Source organism: Carcharodon carcharias, chromosome 16, assembly GCF_017639515.1.
Source record: "Carcharodon carcharias isolate sCarCar2 chromosome 16, sCarCar2.pri, whole genome shotgun sequence".
Classification (NCBI taxonomy): Eukaryota; Metazoa; Chordata; class Chondrichthyes; order Lamniformes; family Lamnidae; genus Carcharodon; species Carcharodon carcharias.
In genome coordinates this window covers 75,790,297-75,811,125 of record NC_054482.1, presented here as the reverse complement: position 1 = coordinate 75,811,125, position 20,829 = coordinate 75,790,297, and the positions used below count along the sequence as shown (strand labels likewise).

At 39.9% G+C, this 20,829-nt stretch overlaps 1 protein-coding gene across 1 annotated transcript in view; it reads right to left on the bottom strand.

The window, feature by feature from the left end:
- ipo13b (importin 13b) overlaps positions 1-20,829 on the bottom strand; it is a 231,266-nt gene that overhangs the window by 124,151 nt on the left and 86,286 nt on the right. The window contains exons 10-12 of the mRNA XM_041208611.1: positions 20,539-20,673; positions 4,675-4,818; positions 4,424-4,504 (exon numbers count right to left, since the gene is read on the bottom strand). Of these exons, the coding sequence (XP_041064545.1) occupies positions 4,424-4,504; positions 4,675-4,818; positions 20,539-20,673 (360 nt within the window). The remainder of the gene's footprint in view (positions 1-4,423; positions 4,505-4,674; positions 4,819-20,538; positions 20,674-20,829) is intronic.

Sequence of the window (20,829 nt, the reverse complement as noted above, 5' to 3'; positions counted from 1 at the left end):
AATTTTGTTATTAGATACACAAGTCCAGAATTTTATAATATATCTATTCACCACTCCTCCCCATGGCACTACACATTAGTGCACTCCCACTTTGTGCCAATAGCATGTGATTGGAGTGAACAAATAATGCTTAAGAGGTAGAATTGCTTTTCTAGTGTTTATACTGCACATGGAAAGTTTATTTTTTGGGAACAGAATGGCAATTTACCTCATGCACTAATGTGGATTCCCTCTTCTATGCACCTTCCACAGTTGGCTTGACTGGTTGAACACTTTACTCTTAGCTAATTTTAGAACTGTTCTAATAGACATCAAAGTGCAAGTGCATGCAAAATGTCCAGAGTGCCTAACACTGATTTAATTTTGGTTCTTAAGCGGAAACTAGCTCACTTTACATACTATCTTTCTACAGGGGAACAGTTTACCTCACAAACCAAGTGAGGAATCAACAAAAAAAGCTTGCATTTATATAGTACCGTGAATGTAGAAAAACATCACACCACATTTAATGGTGAAATCAGAAATAAAAGGCCACTTCTGTAATGCCAACCCCACCACCTCATAAATCAAGAGATTTGATATAAAAATCATGAGCTGTGATTTTTTCCAAACGTATAGATTGACTGTTGGTTTATAAACCTCACTAGTGGCTTATTTGATCTGTAGCAGGCCAGAGGTTACAAAAACAATATTACTACATCTGAAAATGCTTCACAAAAAACTTCTTAAAAATCCTACCTGTTATCTCAGAATGTATCAAGAAGGATCGGCCCTCCCACTTCAGAACAATGAAACAGAATAGAAGGTAGCCCTACAGAAGGTGCCAGCTTTTTGACAAAGCTATCCAATTAGTCCCACTCCCCTGCCCTTCTCCATTGCCCTATAATTTCCCCCCACCGCACTTCAAGTATTTATCTATTTCCTTTTTCCTATCTCCCCTCCAATTTTAAGCACTGCCTCTCGCTGGGGTGACAGCCAATATCTCATCCAAATCACCCTTCAGTCAGCTATACAACTATGAGGGACATCAGATATTAGCACAAATTTTTTTTGCCAAATATCCATACACAAAAACACATAACACACATACAAACTCATACCTGTATGCACTTCACAGAATGGTTACAGCACAAGAAGCTGCCATTTAGCCCATCATGTCTGCATTGGCTCTCCGAATGAGCAATTTACCTAGCACCACTCCCTAACCTTCTCCCAGTATCCCTACACATTCTTCCTTTTCAGATAATAACTCAATTCCCTCTTAAATGCTATGATTGAATCTGCCTCCACCACACTTCTCAGGCAATGCATTCCAGATCCGAACCACTCACTGCATGAAATTTTTTTTTTCATGTCGCTATTGCTTCTTTTGCCAATTACCTTAAATCTGTGCTCTCTTGTTCTCAATCTTTCTGCCAACAGGAACGGTTTCTCCAGACTCCTCACAATTTGTACACCGCTATCAAATCTCTTCTCAACCTTCTCTTCTCCAAGGAAAATAGTCCCAACCTTTCCAATCTATCCATGTAGCTGAAGCTCCTCATCCCTGGAGCCATTTTCATGAATATTTTCTGCACTCTCTTTAATGCCATCACATCTTTGCTAAAGCGTAGTGGCCAGGAATGGACACAATATTCAGCTGAGTTTAACATAACTTACTTGCTCTTGTACTCTATGCTGCTATTAATAAAGCATACAGTATCCTAGGCTTTATTAACCACTCTCTAAACCTGTCCTTCACCCCTTCTATGACTTATGCATATATACACCCAGCTCCCTTTGCTCCTGTACCTCTGAGAATTGCACCTTTTATTTTAGATCGTCTTTCTGCGTCCTTCCTACCAAAATGAATCACTTCATACTTCTGAAGCAGAAGCTCTGGGCCAGATTTTCATCAAGGACTCAGCATACCAATCTCCTTTAAAAAGGTCTCTGCCTGCCATATTTTCATTTTAGGTAGGAAGGGGCAAGATGGAGTTGGGCCTGCCATCTCCAGAGGTGGCAATGGAGGTGAGCAGATGGCCTGCCTCTGATTATTGGGACCTCGACCCAGTTATAGTGATGTCAGGTCCTTAAACCCCATTCCACATGCTCCATCACACCATCTCACGCCCCTTCCATGCCACTCCCATGTCCCCATTCACCCCTATAGCCACTCACCCAGGATCCACAATGGGCAGACTTCAGGAGCTTTTTCTTTGAAATGGACATGAAAATATTAACTTTTAACAATCTAGTAAAGCTGTCAAACAGAATAAAAAAAACCTTATTCAAAAATGCCATTCAAAAAAAAAGTTGAATCCCCTCAATCTGCTGTAAGAACAAACCAACATCTAATCACTAACCACATCAAAGACAGATAATCTTTTAATAACCACTTAAAACTCACAAACTGTCTGCACAGCTCCCCATTGAGAGAAGTGGTTCTAGAGCTTCTGAAACTCAGCCAAGCATTCTTAATAGCCTCAGCTTTCATAAACCATTTCAGCTCTACATAGTGAAACATATTGAAACTGCAAGAACAGAAGCTAAGTTTTTTCCAAGCAACACCAGATAGCATGTCAGTCAATGTACACCAGGAGCAAGTGTTTGTTTTTTTTCTGCAAGGAAAAGACTCTTGTTTCAAATTTAAAGGGCTGTGAACCTTTAAATCACTTCAGATCATGACAGTTAAGAATTTCCATTCAGTCTTGAATGCATAATAGCATTTTTCAAAAGGAAAAAGTTCTCCAGTGCATCTCAACATTTATACAATGCTGACCAATGTAATGGTCCAACTTACCTTTGCAGAGCAGATCCCTATAATCAATAATCGCAGTAAAAAACATTTAACCTACAATACAGCATCTAATTATTGAAACTGAAAGAAAATACCTTTTTTGTATTTCAAAGCCTGTCAATGAAAGAATTCCAGGAGTAGGTCATTTTTTTTTGTTCGTTTCGACTAGGGACTGGGGATTCCCCCATGGTTCACGACTCCTCCGAGGTGTCATGAACCAGGTATTCTCACAAAGGAACTTCACAAAAATTGCAGTGAGGATTAAACTGCCATTCCTTGCAATGGAGCTGGCAAGGACAGGAGCGTGTGCAGAAGGGCTATTGCACCCTAATCCCACACCGGCAAAAATTGCTAGAGACAAGAATGGAGTGGGAGGGGGGGTGGGGGCCGGATCCTGGAATTGAGTCCTGTCCATCATTTTTAAAGGATTTCCAAGTTGAGCCTGACTCCACCAAAACCTGCACCACTGTCTCTAACCTTTCCTCTCTGGAACTCATTGGACAATGAAGCCAACTGGAGCCCCCTTGCACTGCCCAGCTAGGCCCAGAAAATTGAGCACAGGCACATAAGACTCCTGAGCCTTCCTGTTCTGGGCAGCTGAATAATTAATTAGCACCTCGCTATTTCATGCCAAGATAAGATACTGGTCTAGAGCACCAAGCCCTCCCCTTCCTACCACTGACTTCAAGAGTCACTGCCAAAGGTTCTCTCACCACTGGCAGCGGCTGGTGGCCCATGTTCTCACTCGCTTCCCCCAGCCTCAGAATTACTCACCATTTTAGCAACCAGCAGCTTCCCATCTCTGATGCCAGCCTCATGCCTGACCTTTAAGCATTGGTATGTAGCAAATCCTAAGGTTCTGAGCTCTTTTGTGAGATTGCAAAAGTTGGCATGTCTGCTGCTTAGCCACAGGAAGAGATGTCAGGAAAGGTGCTCTGAAGCTTGGTTGAAAAGGTGACCTCATTTCTGTAGCTTCCTCCAACTGTACATTCTCTTGGCTTGTGTTCCTCTCGCCTTTAACATGTTCTCCTTGCCCCTCAATCCTCACCCCACTATTGACAGGTGTGCCCCAAATTATCTAGGAACCAAGCTCTGGAATTCCCTATCTAAAATTCTTGCATCTGCTCTACTCGCTCTCCTTTAAGGGCCTCTTTAAAACCCACCTCTTTGATCAAACTTTTGGCTACCCTTGCAAATATCTCCTTTGTCTTATTGGCATCTGTTTTCTTCTGATTATGCCTCTGTAGGGACTTGGATGGTTTTCTTTGTTAACTATGCTATATAAATGTAAATTGTTGTTATTGCTGGTGACAAATATGATGATGAATTGGATACAAACCCACAGCCTATCATTTCATGCTAAAGTGTGTTGAAGCTCTAATATGCTATGTAAACACACTACTCTTGCACTTAAGGTGAGTAATTACAAGCACAAATTTCAAAAGTGGAACACAATTTTTATTACAATAATTTCCCTGAATACCTGAAAGAGATTTAGTTAATTTAATCAGTCCTCCAATTGATTTCCTTTTCATTAAAAAGCCACACTACGTGAAAAGGAAGATGAATTCAAAAACAAAATCAACAAGTCACGGAGCTAAATGCATTTTATCAAATCTAACATTCCTTAACAATCTACCTTACCTCAACAACCTGAGCATCATTCAGCCATTTAGACAACACTTTCTGTATGAGTTGGAAGACCTGTTGGAGGACCACCACAACCTGTAGACAAATCATCACCTTTAATAGTTGGTTTTGGACCTCAAATTGAATTTATAAAACAGAAAATTCCCCCATAAATATGTCCCTGGCTACATAAACAGCATTGTATTTCTAAAAAGACTAAGATCAAGTCATGAGAATCCCATGTTAGTACCACTGGTAGTACTTACAGGGTTGGGTCCTTGCAAGGTGGGTTTTTTCTTTGCTTCAGTGCCTTCTGGCTCATCGTCATGGTGACTGATATCCAATGTGGTGAACAAATTGGACAACAGACCCAAAATATGTATTATTGCTAGTTTATTTGATGGATTTGGCTGCAAGGGAAGGTCAAAAACAAAGCTATAATTGCATGAAAACAGAACAGAATTATGAGCAACTTAAATGATCGATACTTACAGCATCAAAACTTAAGTATGTTCATAATGGCCATAACAATTCATAATAATTAACATGAGTATAATTATCACGGTAGGTACATAAATAAATAAATCTAATACAAAGAAAAATGACCGAGTGATTAACTTGAAATAATTACTTTTACTGGAAACAAATCATTTTTATATAAAACAAAATTAGCAATACTTTATTACACAAGTTACATAAGAAAAGACTTAAAAAATTCAAGAAGCAGTATTAAATTTACATAGTGCAACAAGGATACAAGTTACTGAAAAAAGATTCAAACTAATTATAAAAAGATTAAAAAAAATATACCTACTTAGTGGCCAACAAAACTAGATACAGGAAAAAATAAATGTAAATTGAGGAAAATCACAAAGAAAGTCCATGACCCTGAAAAGGCAGCAGAAGATAAGAGAACGGACAAAGAAGTGAAGAAAAAATGATGATTTTTTTTTAAGGATAGACATAAGTAAAGAACCTTTCCCCAGCAGCTCCTCAATTTTGAAAGAATAGTTTATTTTTTAATTGAAAAAAATTTGGGTGCAGTAGAGAGATACTTTAGTTATCTTGGACATTCACAACCAAAGATGAGGTTGTGTAGTCACTCATTTTAGGTCAACAATTCCTCCTGCCAATAAAGAAGTTTATGCAGAATGTGGTATGAAATTTAGAGAGCAGGCAAGTAAATGCAGGCTGTTTCCATTCTAATGTGAGAACTCTTTCAATCATAAAATTTAACTTTAAAAGTACCGGTCATTTTTTTCGTGCTAGCTAATGGGATTCTTGTGTTGTCTCTGCAGGGTAAGTGTTAACAAGGTCTCATTTTTCACCCTGGTCATTCCTGGCTCCCATGCAACAAAATTACCCCCAACCACATCAGGCTATATACATATAAATTCCATTTGCATGTGATTTATTTTTCTAAAACCATAAATGAAAACTAATAGTGTAGTGCTGGGAGGTAGCAGACTGTGATTCATTTTGTACATTCTTTCTACCCCACCAACACACACTCACTGATACTAAAGAGAGATCCACTTACTTGTTCATATAAGAGGAAAAATACACCTGCATATGTAAACTTCAGCTTACGCTCATGTAGCCAAAGTGCACATCCTGACAAATTGCTCTTAAAAAGGCCCTCAGTTATAAACATCCATTCTCTACCACTTAAAAATTAGCCTATGAATTGTCCATTTGCACAGGCAGTCACTTGGAGAGCATTTTCAGTTTCACATTGTTCAAAAATATCCAGGTTAACAATTTTTAAAATTTACAAATATCAAGTTAAACATTGAACTGCCAATAACTTACGAATGAGCCTTGCATGAATTAAAAGCCTCCAGATTTCTACTTCATTTGAACAACATGCTTACAATTTCACATGATGCTTACAAGCTGTCAATATCAACAGTGGGAGATACATTTGTAACCAAAGATGATCTCAACACTAATGATACACCACAAACTATAGTTGTTAGGTACAGATAAAAAAAAAACCCATCGGAAAATGGCTGGCACAGTTCTCAATCAAATTTACTGGAGGAGGTGACCAAGAGCCTACCTGCATTGTTTGCACAGTGTGTTATTACAAATCTTATCTCAGCTACAGTTTACTAACCAGAAGCTTTTAAGAATAATCCTATCCCTCTGATAAATTGAACTTGAATATATTATATAGACATACATATAGTAAGCAGTCAATTAAAAGATCATACACACCCAATGTTAATCCAAATAATACACAGGTGTGTCACTGATACCTTTCTCTCCTCTAACATTTCTCTAATATTTATTTAATATGTTCAAGTAGCCAATTTCAGCAAGGGCAACATATGGGTGCTACAATTGAACTATATTTAGTAGTGGAGTGTAGAGAAGGAAATTATCCAGGGTTTTCATTTTCAAGGCAATATATAGCAAACCCCTAGAAGTATTCCACCGTGGGCAGGATGAAACATGGCTGTAACACCCTACTCGGTTAAACCAACTCACATCACGGCTCAGGCGTGAATAATGGCCACCCTGATGCGATGGTTGTTTAGCACTTAGTACCTGTGCAGCCTTAACTCAGCAAGAACTCAATACATTCAGGAACAGAGGAAAGATAATTAGTGAGAAAATTAAAAAAAAAACAAAAGATTTGCACAAAGTCTTGCTTACTGGTTGTCAGAAGGAATAATACATATTAGACGTATACTCTAGCACACTGAAAGAGGTTATGGTACCACTTCTGAAGAAAGTTAACTCATATTACAACTTTACTTATTGATTTCAATCAACTGGATAGTGACAGTTTTACTAACTCATGGATTTTAATACATTACTAGTCAATGTTATGTGGCATTGCCCATGGGGAGTCTAGACCACGTACAATTTGCAGGTAAAGCTGGGTTACAAGGCATGGTACAACTGCAGTTGAACAAACAAGCATAATTTAGCCACCACTATAATTTAGGTAAAAGCAAAAAACTGCGGATGCTGGAAATCCAAAACAAAAACAAAAATACCTGGAAAAACTCAGCAGGTCTGGCAGCATCTACGGACAGGAGCACAGTTAACGTTTTGAGTTCAAATGACCCTTCAACAGAACTAAGTAAAAATAGAAAAAGGGTGAAATATAAGCTGGTTTAAGGGGGGGGTGGGACAAGTAGAGCTGGATAAAGGGCCAGTGATAGGTGGAGATAACCAAAACATGCCACAGACAAAAGGACAAAGAGGTGTTGAAGGTGGTGATATTATCTAAGGAATGTGCAAATTAAGGGTAGAAAGCAGGACAAGCATGGTACAGATAGCCCTAGTGGGGGTGGGTGGGATGAAGGAATCAAAAAAGGCTAAAAGGTAGAGATAAAACAATGGATGGAAATACATTTAAACATAATGGAAATAGGTGGGAAAAGAAAAATCTATATAAATTATTGGAAAAAAGGAGGGGGGGGAAATCGGAAAGAGGGTGGGGATGGAGGGGAGAGATCATGATCTAAAATTGTTGAACTCAATATTCAGACCGGAAGGCTGTAAAGTGCCTAGTCGGAAGATGAAGTGCTGTTCCTCCAGTTTGCATTGAGCTTCACTGGAACAATGCAGCAGGCCAAGGACGGACGTGTGGACATGACAGCAGGGTGGAGTGTTGAAATGGCAAGCGACAGGGAGGTCTGGGTAATGCTTGCGGACAGACAAAAGGTGTTCTGCAAAGCGGTCACCAAGTCTGCGTTTGGTCTCTCCAATGTAGAGGAAACCGCATTGGGAACAACAAATGCAGTAGACTAAATTGAGGGAAGTGCAAGTGAAATGCTGCTTCACTTGAAAGGAATGTTTGGGCCCTTGGATGGTGAGGAGAGGGGAAGTGAAGGGGCAGGTGTTACACCTTCTGCAGTTGTATGGGAAGGTGCCATGGGAGGAAGTTGAGGTGTAGGGGGTGATAGAGGAGTGGACTAGGGTGTCCCAGAGGGAACTATCCCTGCGGAATGCCGCCGGGGGGCTGAAGGGAAGATGTGTTTGGTGGTGGCATCATGCTGGAGTTGGCGGAAATGGCGGAGGATGAATGCTTTGAATGCGGAATCTGGTGGGGGGATAAGTGAGGACAAGGGGGACCCTATCATGTTTCTGGGAGGGAGAGGAAGGTGTGAGGGCGGATACGCGGGAGATGGGCTGGACACGGTTGAGGGCCCTGTCAACCACCGTGGGTGGTTCTTAAGGAAGAAGGAAAACATGTCAGAGGAACTGTTTTTGAGAGTGGCATCATCAGAACAGATGCGACGGAGGCGAAGGAACTGAGAGAATGGGATGGAGTCCTTACAGGAAGCGGGGTGTGAGGAGCTGTAGTCGAGGTAGCTGTGGGAGTCGGTAGGCTTGTAATGGATATTGGTGGACAGTCTATCACCAGAAATTGAGACAGCGAGGTCAAGGAAGGGAAGGGAAGTGTCAGAGATGGACCATGTGAAAATGATGGAGGGGTGGAAATTGGAAGCAAAATTAATAAATTTTTCCAGGTCCAGACAAGAGCATGAAGCAGCACCGAAGTAATCATCGATGTAGCGGAGGAAGAGTTGTGGGAGGGGGCCTGAGTAGGACTGGAACAAGGAATGTTCCACATACCCCACAAAGAGACAGGCATAGCTGGGGCCCATGCGGGTACCCATAGCCACACCTTTTATGTGGAGGAAGTGAGAGGAGTTTAAGGAGAAATTGTTCAGTGTGAGAACAAGTTCAGCCAGATGGAGGAGAGTAGTGGTGGATGGGGATTGTTTAGGAGCTGGGAGATGCCAAGTTGAGGTGTTACAGCACCACCATTGGTAGGAAGTCAAATTACAGCCTGGCAGCTTGCATTGCTATGTGGACCTAAAAATTTATAATGGAAAAAGTTGAAAGTCTACAAAAATGCATGATTTTAATTGAATGAATATGTAGCAATACAAGAAAAAGAGATTTAAGAAAATTATATTTCTTGGGGCCCAAGACAAGAAAAAATTCTGTCTAGTCAATCAAATTCCTTTACAAGAACCAATTGTGCAAACTCGAGGCAGTGTTTTTGGGCAAGATTTACAAAGTTGTGAATTTGACAGAAAACTATGTCAACCACTGAATTATGTCTCTTAGCTTCTGCAACAAAATACTTGTTTTGCTTTTGAGAATCTTGAGAACCCAGGAATTCAGGTATTTGCAAAACTGAATTAATATAAAAATCAGTGTATGATCCTGCCTACATCATACAGCTGCATGGATATATTCCTTGGATACACACTTATACTGAACTACTCTTACATCCACTTGACTGCCAGAGATCAGACTCCACAACATGTCAACTCAATTGTTTGGAGCCAGATGTCAATCCTCTCCAAAACCAATCACAAGGATCAGATGCTCAAAATCCTCCATTTTTCTAAAATGTCATTTTTTTTTTTGTTGCTGTGTCTCAAGCTACAGAAATTAAGCAGCATGGAGTAAAAACTGCGTGTAGGAGCTATAGTAGGTGGGAACCGAAACAAAGCATAGCAGCAAAATAGGGTTTCACCAAGTTAATTTAATTTAGAACACAAAGCCTTTCCTATATAAACATGCCACCCTTAATTTTTGAAAGCATGATGTTAAAATGAATGCAAGAGCTGAAAGCAATGCTCAAGGTATCAGAAATTGCAGCTTTGAATTCAATGTAACTCCTTCAATGTAGTTGTACTTTGAGGTAAATATGGAAATTGTTAAGTTTAGAACAATGAACAGATTATAATGCATTCTTATACATGTAATAATAAAAGTGCATTAATTTTAAAATTAACATCAGTTGAAATTTGCCAATTCCTGAATGAACTAGTGATTTAATATTTAAGAGCCAAGATCATAAATAGCTTTGTGAACAGCTTAAAGGTTGGCACTTAAAAATAAAATCAATTGTTTCAGCCACCTCTGCTCTCAAAAGGACTTACCCGTTAACTGTTGGAAAATCAGAAGTTTGTCAGCCTTCTGCAAAAAGAAAAGTCACACGTATAACGCACCCATAAATAAAACCCTCATCATAGTGACAAGTTCTTGGTTTTGTAAATCTATATCCTGCTAGTTATTGCCATTAAATTACAAGGCAACTCTGACAAGTGTAATCCTCACATTGAAGTTCTTTTGTATAGTTAATGAGGACTCATCAAAGGAAGCAATCAATCGGTATTATAAAAAGAGAGAGAGCTGGCAACAAATAAAGGGAAGACTTTAAATAACACAGTGGAAAAAAAATACCAAGAAGGTTTACTGTAACTGGCAATTACACATTTCAGCATAAGGCTATAGTTAGCTTTTAACAAACTGTCTTCTGAACAGCATGAAACCTGCACTGTAGCTTCAGTCATTATCTTTCCTCTTTACAAAAATTACACATCACATTTAATGCATGGAGGACATTGCTAAAGGTGAAATTCAGCCTGAAAATTTAACAAATTTACATTAATAAAAAAAAACACTATCGTGGCTTAATTTTGAAAATTCAATATTTGGGCATGAATTAAAGAAAACAGTCTTTACATTTAAACTATGCTGAGACATAAACCGTTGTGATCACCCTCCTGGAGATTATATAGAACACATGGTTCCAAGTTATAGTAAAGAGTTTGTTTCAAGGATTTAACACTTCTGATGTTTTAGATGACATCTTGAACTGCTGCAGCAAAACACGAATGGTGCACGGTTATCTAAATCCTGAGGTATATAATTCTGTCAAATACAATCTCATACATGTGATAGTAATTTGAAACATAGTCTGGTTGAGAAAGAGTTTTTTTTTAAACCATCTATAAAACAAACCTGTGAAGATTTAAATAGGTGATGTCATAGATTTCAGACCATGTGACCCAACTTGTCCCATGTTATCATTTACGCTCCATACAAGTAAACAGTTTCACTTATGTTTTTATATTCCTTCAATTCTTTTCATTTATCCATCTATCAATCTAAACTGGAAGGTTAATAAAATTTCAGTCACAACCACCAACCCTAGAAGGGAATTCCACAGTATCACAGCTGTATCTCACAGATGTATGTCTGAAGAAGTTTCTCCACCCTCAGATCACTTGCATTCAACTTTGTATATATGGTGCCTCATGCTTGACCGTTCAACTAATGAAAAGTCTGCTTCTATCTGCTCTGTCTCATCCTTTCATAATTTTCAACAGTTCTATTCTGCTGCTCCTTGCTCAGCATTGCTTGAGTGAAAAGATGTCCAATTTTCAAGTCTGTTTTTCCTCTTATTACGCATCCTTATTAGTGAATCTGTGTAATAGTCTTGCTAGTCTCAACATCCTTCCTTTAGTCTTTAGTCCAACACTAAATATAGTACTCTAACTGAAGTGTACATTTACCATTACCTTTCTCTTATATTCTCTGAGACTAAAATCTGCAAGTCTATTAACTTTTTAAACAGCATCATCAAACTAACATGCTGTCCTTCATGTACTGTGAACCTGTACACCCCAAGTCACTTTGCTCTCCCTTCTGTCCAATTTGCTATCCTCACTCTAGTTCCACACTAATAATCTCTCATGCAGTACCTGGTCAAAGGCTTTCCCAAAGTTCATGAATATTACATCTACTGTACTTCCCCCCCTCAATCTCCCATGTCCCTTACCTCCTCAAATAATTGTAAGAGGAGCAGCAAGAGGATATTTCACACATTTACATAGAGCACTTTTCTGTCTTTACAGTTATATAAAATAATTACCCAACTTCAGGAGTTCGCTTATGTAATATCATGCTAAACTAGAATATTCGCACTTGTCAAAATTTAATTATGCCACTTGTCATTTCTGTTGCAAGAGCAAAAAGGGTGGCTCATGTACCAATGGGAGTTATTAAATTAGCGATCCAATGCTTGTTACAGTAACCATTAAAATAAAAAAAGGCCAAATTCTATTGCAAATTCAAGTACAATCCAACTGGCGTGAATGTTTCTCCTATCTGTTGGTTATGAGGGTCCACTTGGAACAATCAAAGCCTAGTTTTCATGAACAAAAGTCCAGATCATAAAACTCTATATACCTCAACACAAATATGCAATCTCACTCAGGTAGACCATGGCAATGGATGAATTGAAACAGCTGGCACATAGATCACATGTCATTTAACTTAGCACAGTTGCAGAGTGCAGGTCAGGTTACATGCCCATGTACACATCACTCCTGATCAGTGGAAGCACTCTCATCTTAGAGTCAAAAGGTTGAGTGCTCAAGTACAATTCCAGACATTTGAGCCGGGGCTTTACGGCGGGGGGGCCGAGAGCAAGCGGAGCAGGGGGGTGCCCGAGAGTGAGCAGGGGGGGGGGGGGGGGGGGGGGGGAGGGGAGGGGGGAGACGGGAGACAAGAAAAAAACGCAGGGCAAGGAGCGCGAGAGAGAGCGGGGCAGGACATGAGAGAGAGAGCAGGAGAGAAATTTATATGAAAGACTCCTGAGGTAAAAGAATGTGAGAACCAGGAGAGTTCTGGCTCCTAAGAAGCGAACTATACCGTGTTGAACTGGGCAAATACAATCGTGGGACAGTTAAATGAGATTTGAAGGCAAAACCTTGCTGGAAATGAGGCCCAAGAAATCTCAACTCACAAATTACTGCAGCTAATTGTAAATGGGCTCAATTATAGAAGACGTTCAAAATGTCAATTTAAAAAAATCACAATGAAACTGAATTAAATGTGCTTAGGCATCATAAAATGGTGGTCCTAGCTATCACTCAAAAATTAATTTGAACATATTCAAGATGGAAGATGCTCACATGTAGGTTTTTGTCTTTATTTAATAAAAGTGTCTTGGGAACAATGCGAGGCAATGAATTTTAGAAAAGGTTTGAGTTCTGAACTGACAGGTTTAAGCCTTACCAACTGAACCATAATTCCAAAAAAAATTGGAAAAAAAAGTAGCAATTGCCATTCTAAGGATGAATTTACTCTACAATTGTAGTGTTGCTGCTAAATGATTTTGTATTGTTATTTCAGAGCTAGGATTCAATTTGACAACAGAACAAAGCAGATCTCCAGGATTGACACTGTAGATTTAGCATTGGTGCTATGTGCAACTTCATTGCACAGATGCCAAGATCAAAGTATAATTACACTTTAAAGAAAGCTACTAATCCTATACTGCTTCCATTCTACCTCTAAAAGGTTTTATTTTCCATATGTGAATTAAAAATTACAGAAAGGCTGCAATAAAATTTAAAACGAGAATTTAAAGTTCACATATGCAAATGAATTCATCTTAGCCAGGCTGACATAATTTAGACATTTATTAAAAAAGAGTCCACTTAAGTTGTCATAAAGCAGGCTGACAGAAGCACCCACTGGAATACTGCAAGTACATGGTATGACAAAATACTGCAACTGCAGTTATGTTTCCACATGCAACACAGCAAAGCCCTGTCACAAAAGTTTTTAGCCTTGGAAGGCTTTAGTACTACAAATTAACATTGATTATTCAATGGATTAAGATATGTTGATGCAAAATAGAGATTCTCTATTAGAACACTGGGGCATCAGTCATAAGGTGGTGCATGTACTTGTTCTGCACAGAATCTAAATCCAGTGTGCATTATTAGCAGAAAAACTGCAGATCTGGAAAATATGACTGCAAAAAAAGAAAAAAAATCACAGAAAATGCTGGAAACAGTGATTGGGCAGCAGTTGACTTAATGTATCTGTTCCCTCCACAGATGTCGTATGATCTAATATTTCGAGCATTTCCTGTTGAATCAAAGTTTATGGCTTTCAGTCTCACTCCTTGACTTGTGTAGATAATCTAGACAGATGCCTGAACCCAATATTGAGGGATGCTGCAATGTCATTGTCACCACCATCTATCTCGACTCCTGTGCTGTTACTAACTTATCAGACTGCATTTCTGAATCTCTTCTGGATGAGCAGAAATCTCCTCCAATTAACTATTGGGAAGACCGAAGCCGTTGTTTTGGTGCCCGCTCAAAACTCTGTTCTCTAACTACCGATTTCACCCCTCTCCCTAGCAACAGTATGAGATAAGCCTCCCTAAGTCTGCTTGCAACTGCGGTGTCACATTTGACCCTGGAGCTTCTGATCACAAATTCATGTCAACACCAAGGCAGCCTATTTCTACTTCATACACATTCATCTGTCCTCACCCCTTTTCTCAGCTCATCTGCTGCTGAAACCCTCATTCATGTCTTCATTACCTTTAGACTTGACTATTCCAATGCACTCCTGGCTGGTGTCCCACATTCTACCCTCCGGAAAGGTAAGGTTATCCAAAACTCTACCACCTGTATCTTAACCGCACCAAGTCCCATTCCCCCAGCACCCCTGTGCTTGGTAACCTACATTGGCTCAAGGTCAAGCAATGTTTTGATTTTAAAATTCTCATCCTTGGTTCCAAATCCCTTCGTGGCCTTGCCCTTCCCTATCTCTGTAATCTCTTCCAGCTCTACTACCCTCTGAGATATCTCGAGTATCCCTGATTTTAACTGCTCCACCATCAGTGGCTGCACCTTCAGTTGCCTGGAGCCTTCCTACACCTCTCTGCTTCTCTACCTTTCCTCCTTTAAGACACTCCCTAAAACCTAACACTTTGACCAAGCTTTTGGCCATCTGGCCTAATATCTGTGGTCCAGCGTCAAAACATGTTTTAAAATACTCCTGTGATGCACTTTGGGATGCCTTATTATATTAAAGATGCTAAATAAATGTAAATTGTTGCTGTTGCCATTATTTGAATGCCATGTTAAATTAAGCCCCACCGTCATGTTCCACTGAATGTCAAAGATTACATGGCACTGTTTGAAGAAAAGCAAAGATTTCCCAATATCCTGATCAACATTCCTCAATTAGCCAATACCACCATAAAATAGGTTATTTGGTCATTAATCACATAACTTGCAAGACCTTGTTGGCCACAAAATAGCTGCTGGGTTTGTCTACTTAACAGTCACCACAATTTAATTAATTGTATATAAAATGTGAAATGTTTGAGGCACACGAGGTGTGTTATATAAATACATCTATTTCAGGTACAACTCTATGCACACCCTTTAAATTTAAGCTTCAGTAAGTGGAAGTGACAGTTCAGTTTTAGGCTGGAATGACAGCAAACAATTTAAATTTAACGAGAAAATATCTTTATGATCTTCAACAGATATTTTGAGGCAGCAAAGTTTATCAATAAATTTGGACCAGAGCCTCAATGCACACAAATGACTGCTTTCATTTTACTTCCCATTTTATTCTGCATTTATGATATAATCCAATGGCAAAACGGAGTTCAGACAGGGTTATAATGAACATTGCTTGCTCATCAAGTACCTGAAGGCAAGGATCATGAAGTGCAGAAATCATGTGCCCAAAGAGCTTCAATGTTAAAAGCTCACAGGCGATATATGTCTGGTATGGAGTCCATGAGAGAGACAATTGAATAGAAGACCAGCTAGAGGAAGAGCATAAAGAATATATTTGGAAAGCAAAATTGGAAAAAGACAGAGCTTGATGTGGCAGAGTATGCAAGACAATGAGAAGAGAGAGCAAGAAGGCAAGAGTGGAATATAAAAGCATTCTAAATATGTTTTTGGTTAGAGAGTGTGGATATTGAGAAGAAGTCACAGCAGCTGAGGAACAAAAGGCAAAAGCTGCGGTGAGGGAAACGGGAAGTTAGAGTCTATTCAATGCTCTAAATCATTTGTAGACACTATTGTTATATAGGCTGACAGTTTGTCCAACAGAGGCTAAGGTTATGAATACTGAAAAGACGGATGTACCAGAAAGTAGAGCAGAAGCCAGGTTATTGTTGAAAATTAATAGTATAGGAATTTCCAGTGCATAGGGTAAGGTGGCTGATGGTACAATGTCAATTGTGGGAGGAGAAAATACACAGGAATGTTGTGGTTGTAGAATCATGAAATCTTATATCATCAGAGGTGACGATTAGGTCCATTGTACCTGTGCGGCCACCTTGATATTGTTATCCAATTAGTTCCACTCCCAATGATCTTTCCCCATAGTCCTGCAATGTTTTCCTTTTTCAAATGTATATTTAATTCCCTTTTGAAAGTTACAATTGAATCTGCTACTGCCACCCTTTCAGGTAGTGCATTACAGATCATAAAAATTTGTTGCATTAAAAAAGTTCTCCTCACCAATTCTTTTGCCGATTATCTTAAACCTGTGTCCTCTGGTTAGTGACCCACCCACCAATAAAAACAGTTTCTCCTTACTTAGTTTATCAATACCCTCAATTTTGAACACCTCTAATCTATGCTCGAAGCAGAAGAATCCTAGCTTCCCCAACATTTCAGTGGTAGAATTTTCCAGATGGTGGGTCATCCTTACCACCATCGAAAAAGTCAGCGGGGAGCACATTCCCACCAATATTGTCTGCCTTGCAGCTGTTTAACATTCCATGGGGCATGATTTGGTTGGAAGTGGGAGTTCCGCCCTCACTGAAGACAAAGTCCTACCTCAGAGAGCTGCTTGGCACCTCTTTAGTCCCAGCAGTGCAGTTGGGATTTGTGGCCACTGCTGGGACTATACCTAGACCCAAGAGTCTGTTCCAGGAGTCTCAGGTCACAAATAAGTGCATGGGTGTCGTGGCAGGGGCAAGACGGGAGGCCCCGTGAATTTGGGGGAGGGGATCTGGTTGGAAAGACAGGAGGGGGAGGAGCACTTGAGGGGGGCAGGAGCATCTGTACCTGAGAAGGGCAGACTTTGGGGGTGGGCTACTCACTCAGGAAAGGGGGATTTTTATGGAGGCACCACCCCACTTCCCACCCGAAGCTTGAGTAGGCCCACCTGCATTCCTCTAGCCGTCCATGACCTCCTCCTGCCAGCTTCAAAATTTCAACAGGAAGCAGACCTCAAGTGGCCATTAATTGGGACCAATCTCACCTGCCATCATAAAATTTTAAACAGGTCAGGGGCAGGTGGCTAGGCAGCAGGAAGACAACCCAGGAAATTTTACGCCCACCCATGCAGCAAGACTTGGACAATATCCAGGCTGGGGCTGACAAGTAGCAAGTAACATTTGCACCACACAAGTGCCAGGCAATGACCATCTCCAAAAGAGAGAATCTAACCATCGCCCCTTGACATTCAATGGTATTACCATCACTAAATCCCCCACTATCAACATTCAGGAGGTTACCATTGACCAGAAACTGAGCTGGACTAGCCATATAAGTACTGTGGCTACAAAAGCAGATCAGAGGCTAGGAATGCTGTGGCAAGTTAACTCACTTCCTGACTCCCCAAAGTCTGTCCACCATCTACAAGGCACAAGGCAGGAGTGTTATGGAATACTCCCCACTTGCCTGGATGAGTGCAGCTCTAACAACACTCAAGAAACTTGACACCATCCAGGACAAAGCAGCACACTTGATTGGCACCCCATCCACAAACATTCACTCCCTCTACCACTGACGCACAGAAGCAGCAGTGTGTACCATTTGCAAGATGCACTGCGGAACTCGCCAAGCTTCCTTAGATATGAACTTCCAAACCCATGACCATTATCATCTAGAAGGGCAAGGGCAGCAGACACATGGAACACCACCACCTGCAAGTTCCCCACTCACCATCCTGACTTGGAAATATGTTGCCTTTCCTTCACTGTCACTGGGTCAAAATCCTGGAACTCCCTAACTGTGGGTGTACCTACACCACATGGACTGCAGCGGTTCAAGGAGGCAGCTCACCCCCACCTTCTCAAGGTCAATTAGAGATGGGCAATAAATGCTGGCCTAGCCAGCGATGTCCACATCCCATGAATGAATATTAAAAAAACCCTCCTGCCCAGAAACCCGCAAAACTCTGCCCTTGAAGTATGTAAGATAAAATGTGTATCTAAGAACGATGTACAATCTAAACAGACAGAGAAAACATACAAGGAAAAATTCTAGGAACTCAGAAATCAACTACAACAGCTTGGGATATTAAAAATGCCAAATTGGATTTAAGCGCTGACTACAGAAACAGCACAATCAATGATGAGAGGGAAAATTGGAACTCTGAAAAGGTAAAACTGTTGGGAAATAACATAATTGCATATTTCCCAAAAGTACTCACCAAAAAGGATAAAGTTTACTTGCTATTCATTTTTAATATACCCAAATATTTTAAAAGATTTAAAAGTCAGTAGTTCACACAGCTAAAAGGGACTTGAGATTAACAAGTCATTAAAACCGGGTGGTATATATTGGAAGATACTGAAGATGATTGGGGAGGAAATCTGCATGGTACTGAGTATTTTTATGAATAAATATTTGGGTGCTAGGAACTTTCCATAGGATTCAAAGTGGAAGCACATTATCCAACAACTGACAGGTGCATTAGCTGATCAATAATGGGTAAAATCATAGAGAGTGCTGTAAAGAATAAGCTGAAGTACTATCTATATAGCAATACTTTTAATTAAAAATCAAGCAACATGGTGTAGATGGAACAGATTGGGTGTGGCAAGTATCCCTAACTTCTTTGAGCATTAAGAATAAAATAGGTTGCAGAACTCCCTACGATATTGATTACAAGAACTTCCAGAACTTTTGATGTTCTCCACAGCAAATTTCTTTTTATGCTTAAGCCACAGGGAATCAAAGTAATACATGGATTATAGCTTAATTAAAAACATGAAACAAAGAACAATCTTCAGTTGCATTGACAGATGAGAGAGGAGGAGAAGAGGTATTGTGTCATTGTTTGGATCTATTTGACTCAGCAATGTAGTTTGCCAAATTTATTGATGACATTAGAATAGGGGGACAAATAGAGACAGAAGATGCAAAAGTGATTTGTAGGAAGATTTAGATTGGTTATCCAATGGGAAAACACAGCAACTGACAAATGTAAAGTATCACACAGGGTCTAGAGCACGGATCAGAGGGTAGCAGCCGTGCCTCACAGTCAGAATGCTCCAGGTTCAGGGTCATTCCAGACTTGCTGGCCATGAACAACACAGCCACTGACAGAGGCAAGCCGGTGAGTATTAGTACCAGTCCACAACCCAGGTAAACAGGAATGACATCGGACTGCAAAACCATATGCCAAATCCCAAAAATGATGTTTGATACGAGGGGATGGAAATCAAGCAGCATTGTGGTGACTCCATGTAACATGGGAAAAGCCGAAAGAGGAAGTGAGAAGAGAAAGCAATGTAAAGTATTGCACGCTAGTCAAAAATCTACATCATACGTAAGGTCCTCAGCAAAAGATAGATTTAGCCATAGTCCATAAGGTACCGTAGGCATCCCTCTCTGTTAGAGAGAGATAAGTGGTTGTATAGCTTGAGGAGCACCACTCCACGTCAAGCATTGACAAGGCACTGCATGGAGGCTGCCTCCTTATCATAGCCAGTAACGAGGAACTTCTTGTTGGCATTATTCTGCATCACATTCTAGCCCTCTAGCCAACTGAGCTGACTGACCCCCACCCAAATGTACACTTTTCAGTTCCGATCATACCACAAAAAAAAAGTCAAAATTAGCTAGGGTGCAAGAGAAAATCAATTAAGCTTATTCCCAATGAAAAAAAGAGGATAAATGATGAGAAATTATGAACTATGCTCCTAGTTGAGCAATAAACCAGCAAACTGGTAGGGTTTGGGAACACACTGATGAATATTAGAGTATTAAACAGTAAAGGTAAGATAACATTCAAAATAAGACAGAAGAGATGGACCAGAGGACACTACTTTAAAATTCATGGAAAGTAACATTAAAACATGATAGTATGAAAAGCTTTTTTACACAAGTTTTGCACGTTTGGGATAATCTGCCATGGAGTGTAGCAGACAGTCAAATTCAACTGCACAAATTAGAAATCAAATAATAGCTTTTATTTAATTATAAATTGTTAAATGCAAAATGAATGCTGTACAAGAATTTGTGCATCACTGTCTTTGTGCTTTTGTGGCATTTTGGACTTCTCTGAACTTAAACTGATAGATTAATAATATGTTGAGGCCAAGGATATAAAAAGACCATTAAAAAATACCACACTGTATAAAATGAGGAGGAAAAGGAAAAAAAAAAGTGAAAATAAAGTACTGGAGGTGAGAGAGAAGCAAGAGAAGCACATGAAACAGTTTCATGCAATCCCGAAGTCTTGGTTTCAGGGCAAACGTTATGAAGCTGCTGGCTTTTCATTGTACATACCGGCTCATCAGCAAGTTTCTCCAGCTGCTGGATGTAGGGGCTGATGAGGGAGTGCAGGTTCCTAAGGATTTCCTCCACCTGGAGAGCAGAGAGCAGGAATCCCAGTGCCTGCATCAGCCACATACATTGACTTGTCTGGGAGAGGGGAAAATAAAAAGAACTCAGTGAATGAAAACAGAGCATAAAATCTGAAGATAAAAAAAACAATGGTATCATTTTTGCAGTACCAAATAAGAACAAAAGCAAGTGAAATTAGAATGTTTCTAGTAAAAGTCAAAATTTACCAAAACA